Source organism: Nomascus leucogenys, chromosome 22a (assembly GCF_006542625.1).
Source record: "Nomascus leucogenys isolate Asia chromosome 22a, Asia_NLE_v1, whole genome shotgun sequence".
In the NCBI taxonomy this organism is placed as follows: Eukaryota; Metazoa; Chordata; class Mammalia; order Primates; family Hylobatidae; genus Nomascus; species Nomascus leucogenys.
The window spans coordinates 38,810,003-38,814,565 of record NC_044402.1 but is presented as its reverse complement, the minus strand read 5'-3'; the positions used below and the strand labels follow the sequence as shown (position 1 = coordinate 38,814,565).

Sequence of the window (4,563 nt, the reverse complement as noted above, 5' to 3'; positions counted from 1 at the left end):
GCAGGCAGACCTGGCTGTGGGAGAAGCCTGCCCCCACCGGAGGGACAAGCCCTGGAAATAGGAAACTGGGTACTCATGGCATGGCCCCTGGCCTTCTGGGTCCCTGGAGTTATTTCCTTTCCACTGCCCTGCTCCATTCTCTGCTACATTGTTAGGGGAGCAGGTGGTTGGTTTAGAGACGATAAGAAATTCCTAACGTCCAGAGAGGTTTATTTTTTTTTGTGAGGGGAGAGGGGTGAAGATTTTTTGTTTATAATGGAGTTTAAACCAGCTGTAACAGAGGGTTCAATATCAAAGACATGTGATTGAGAAATTAGTGAAAAAACTGTACAGCATGGGGTTTAGGGAGGAGGGAGGGCTGGGGGAGAAAGGAAGAAGCAAAAGCCAGAACTGACAGCAGACGGCTGCCTGGAGCAGTGTTGTTGCATATTGAAGATGGTTCAGTGAATAAATAAGACTTCAGTCATATTTACGCTAGAGATCCATTTATTACAGTCCTGCAACCCCGACTGCCCACCCCTTGGGGATTCTTGCCTCTGTCCCAGAGATGGTCAGGCCCAGAGGAAGGTTAGTCTCATGACTGCTGTTAGAGGCGCTTCATTGTTCTCTTTATCCAGGGCAGGAAGTGTGAGACCCTGATGTAGACTCCTGGAGGTGTCCCTTTTGTATTTCCTTGGGAGAAAATACCTTGGGCCACGTCCTTACACACGAGGGGCCCCCCGGAGTCCCCCTGTAAACAGAGAGAGGAAAGACTGAGCTAGTCTTCCCTGGGATGGGTGGTCTCTGTTATGGATTTTGTGTGACATCAATGCCAGGCAGACCTTGCCACCTCCCTCAGTCCTGGGTCTCCAGCATGGCCCTGGCTGTGCTTTCTGGCTCTCCCCAGACCAAGCTTTTCTCTGCACTTCTCACGGACACTTTGGTGATAAGTGACCGTGGGATGACAGATCCTTCCCCTCCAGCCACCCCAATCCACCCAAGGAGTGGACTAAAGACTAGATTCCAGGGTGACACAGGCTGCCCAAGCTCTGGGCTGAAAACATAAGGATCTGGCCACTGTCATACCCCAGAACTCCCTCAAGTTCCTCTCTCCCTGTGGTCTTTCTGGGTAGAGGCTGGAAACCCAACCTTGAAGCCGGTCTGTGCCTTCTTTGGATCCCCCACACAAATCTCAGTGGCTCTGTTGTAACTGAAGAGACGTTCACACTCCCGGTCCTTCTGCACTGTCAGCGACACTTCCTGCAGTGTGGTTGCTAAAGTGCTCTTTGAGACATAACCCCAGCCAGCCACACTGCACACCTGCCCTGGCTTCACCTGGGCCTTGCTGCTAGGTAGCCTGAGAGGCCGCACAGCTGTGGTCCACTTGGCCTTTCTCTTCAGCTGGTGGGGAAGAAGCAAGAAAGTCCAGGTCAGGCAATGGCCTTCTGGGCCCTGACACAGTGATGGGGCTGCACAATCTTCCCTCTCCTCTAAGGCACAGGAACTGGCCAAGAGGTCAGGATGGAAAGGAGGAAAGGGCTGGCATCACAGTGGGCGTGGAACCAACTGGACCAAGAAGAGCAAGAGTGGCAGGAGTGTGCCTCACCTGCAGTAGCATGATGTCATTGGAGAAGTTCTCAGGATTATAGGCTGGGTGGGGCATGGCTCTTTTCACAGGGATAAACTGCTGGGTCTGCTCCTGTTCCTTGATGTTGTGGGCCCCCAAGGTGACATTTATGGAGCTGCACAGAGAGCAGAGTGAGGATGGGGGTGGAGTCATGGGGGATACAGCCCAGGAGCAGTGAAGAGCAGATGACAGCTGGGGCAGGGTAGGGCTGCAGCTGAGGGGAAGTTGAGGGGACAGGAGAGCTCCAGGGCTGAGTGACTGTGTCCTCTACTTCACAAAGACATGAAGAGTAGGGCTTCTGGGGGCTCTCTCTTGCCTTCAGGAAATACCATGAAATTGCTCGAGTTTGCATTTTGATCCTTAATGCATGGATTCAACCTTTACCACTGCTTTACTGGGCCAGTGTGTGAAACCATGCCACTTGCTCTGACCTCTGACCCTCTGACCCTGTCCTATTTCTCAGCCTTTCATCATCTTAGTCCTATTCCCAGGTGGCTGCCCTGATGAGCTTTCACGGGCTTGTGTTACCAGGCACTCTGGAAGCTCCCTTGGGCTGCAGTCCTCAGGAGAAAACAAGGGTCCCTGTAGGGGGGACTCAGGAGGTGAGCTGGTGCTGCTCCTTACCTTCCCAGGCAGTGAGCAGCTGTCAGCACAAAGTCCTTTCTCACTAGGATGCCGCCACACCTCTTCCGACTCTTCTCATCCAGAAACTGAACAAAGGCCATGTAGGGGCGGGAGTGGGGCTTGGCCTCATGGCCCCCGATGATCTCCTCTGAAAAGAAAGGCTGGAAGATAAAGTAGCTGGGGATGGCTGCAGTCAGGAGAGAAGGCTTAGGACGACAGTGATTAAGGGTGAAGTCTTTTGTGTGCTGCAGACAGTGAGGGAGGGTCGTCCTGAGCTCTGCAGGCAGCACTCCTTGCAGGCAGAATAAGCTTTTCTGAACTTTAAGTCTCAGAACTTTCTCTCAGAAAGAATGGACAGTGCTTGACTTCTGCATCCTACTGCAGAAACACACATGGAGGAAGAAAGATCTATTTTCACAATGGTAGAGCCCCAGAGGATCCTGGACAGGACTTCCCAGGCTCCTCCTTTTTAGTAAGTCTCTCTGATCCCTCTGAGCCTCTGCTGTCCTCCGGATTGGTACCATTTTCTAATGATCTCCCCATGAGCTTCTGGAGTTGGATTTTCTAAAATTCTCATGTGCCAGGGCCGAACACATTCTAGGTTCTTAGTAAGTGTTGTTTGGTGCATAAATGAATAGCCTCCAATTAGCCTTTGGCTGAGGTTTAGTGGGGGTAGTGCTGGTGGGATTCAGGACCTCAGGGATGTTAGAGGGGGTTATCACCAGGTCAGTGGAGTAGCCGAGGGCCTGCAAAGGCAGAAGGAAGTAGAGAAATCAACTAAAAATGAATCGCAAAGCCTAGGTGGAGCCAAGGTAACGGGAGAGCTATGGACACAGTCATCTTGCCACCTCTGAGATCAGTTGCACCATGGGCTTCTCTCCTGGCAGGGGTGATTGGGTGGGGGCACTGAATAATTTAAGTGATTCTTAAGCTGGGTCCAGTGACAACTCCTATGACTGCAACTTGGTATCTGAGCTCCTCTTTCCTGGGTTGGAGTGTAGAGTAATAATTACTTATCTTTTTTAGCTTCACATCCCCTACCAAATGCCTTTCTAAGAACAATCCACACTCCAGGTCATAAAGGAGAGGTCTAGGGAGAGGCTAACACCTATTAAACCTTTTAGGGAACACCTTTCATTTTTCGATCTTTGCTGAGTCTCTATCTAGTCTCAGATTTATAAGTCTGGGTGTGGAATGGGAGGTGGGCTCAGATTGAGGAAAATTCCTGACCAGTGCTCATGGGTACACGGTATCTTGTAAGATGGGTTCAGGCCTCTGGAATAGGGATAGTCACTTACCTGTCCCAGCCCCAGGGGTCTGAAGAAAGGCCAACAGGAGCAGGAATGGCTGCATTTTCTCAGGAAGGCTGCCCAGGTCAGAGCTGTTGGTGCTGACTCCTTCCAGAAACAAATGCTGGAGGGGGATGAAGGAGGCATGGGTACAGTAACCTCAGAGGCCTCCTAGACTTGTCCCCTTCTGGTTTTGATGGGTGTCATTATAGAAGGTGGTTTATTAAAATTCTCTGGTTTGGTTTAAGTTGACATGGCACTGTCACATTTACACCCCTGCTGCTGAGTAACAAGGTGAAAGCAAGAATAAAGAACAAGGAGGTGGAGCTGTTGAAGCTGTGGCTGCAGCTAGCAGAAAGGCTGGTACCGCAGAAGCTCCTCAGTGACTGAGAACCAAGAATGTCTCCTTTTCTCAGTTCTTGGCTCTTTTTCTACTCAGATAAAATCATGAATAATTATTTAGCAAGCCAGATCCAGGGATATGAGAGACATGGCTCTTGCCCTTGAAGAGTTGATGGTTAGCAAGAGTAGACTGAAAATCTGTGCTTAGAGCACAAGATGGTAAGGGCCATGGTGGGGAAATCTGCTTGTTGGTGTGAGACGGAGGCTGGACTTGCCTTAGCAGTATGCAGAGTTGCACACACCCAACAAATACTCCAAATGGCAACCCATTCCTATCTTAACACTATCTCGGATTCATATTTTTGGAATATTTAGAATCCCTTCTTTAAATATAAATATTCTGTGACAAAGATAACTTTTTTTATTCCACAGTTCTGCACAAAAGTTCTGGACTTCATATTTATTGAACCAAAATGAGTCATCATTGGGTCCATTGAAGTGTAGTGGACTGAATGCTTTATGCTTTAGTTATTTAGCCCTCCTTAAGCTGAGGTGGGGACTGTTCCACTCCATCTATGGTGCTTATGAATGAGGAGGGGATTTCGTTTGAGAAATGCTAGTTGTTGTTGCCAGGTGATGGAAGAATGGATGCTGATTATCCTGATAATAACTGTCCACTGAGGCCGGGCGCGGTGGCTCATG

The 4,563-nt window shown here is 49.8% G+C and overlaps 1 protein-coding gene across 3 annotated transcripts; it reads right to left on the bottom strand.

Annotated features, from left to right (window-relative positions):
* Nucleotides 1-463: 463 nt before the first annotated feature.
* On the bottom strand, nt 464-3,663 carry GZMH (granzyme H). Of its 3 annotated transcripts, none has more exons than XM_030802807.1 (5): nt 3,529-3,649; nt 2,231-2,378; nt 1,586-1,721; nt 1,315-1,380; nt 464-730 (listed from the first exon to the last, which is right to left on the bottom strand). In XM_030802807.1, exons 1-5 carry the CDS (start codon nt 3,581-3,583, stop codon nt 587-589), a joined length of 549 nt encoding a protein of 182 aa, XP_030658667.1. In that variant the 5' UTR covers nt 3,584-3,649; the 3' UTR covers nt 464-586. The 3 variants fall into 3 exon arrangements, with proteins under 3 accessions (XP_030658667.1, XP_030658666.1, XP_030658668.1); XM_030802806.1 differs by having other exon boundaries at nt 471-730; nt 1,129-1,380; XM_030802808.1 differs by lacking the exon at nt 1,315-1,380 and having other exon boundaries at nt 472-730; nt 3,529-3,663.
* Nucleotides 3,664-4,563: the final 900 nt, after the last annotated feature.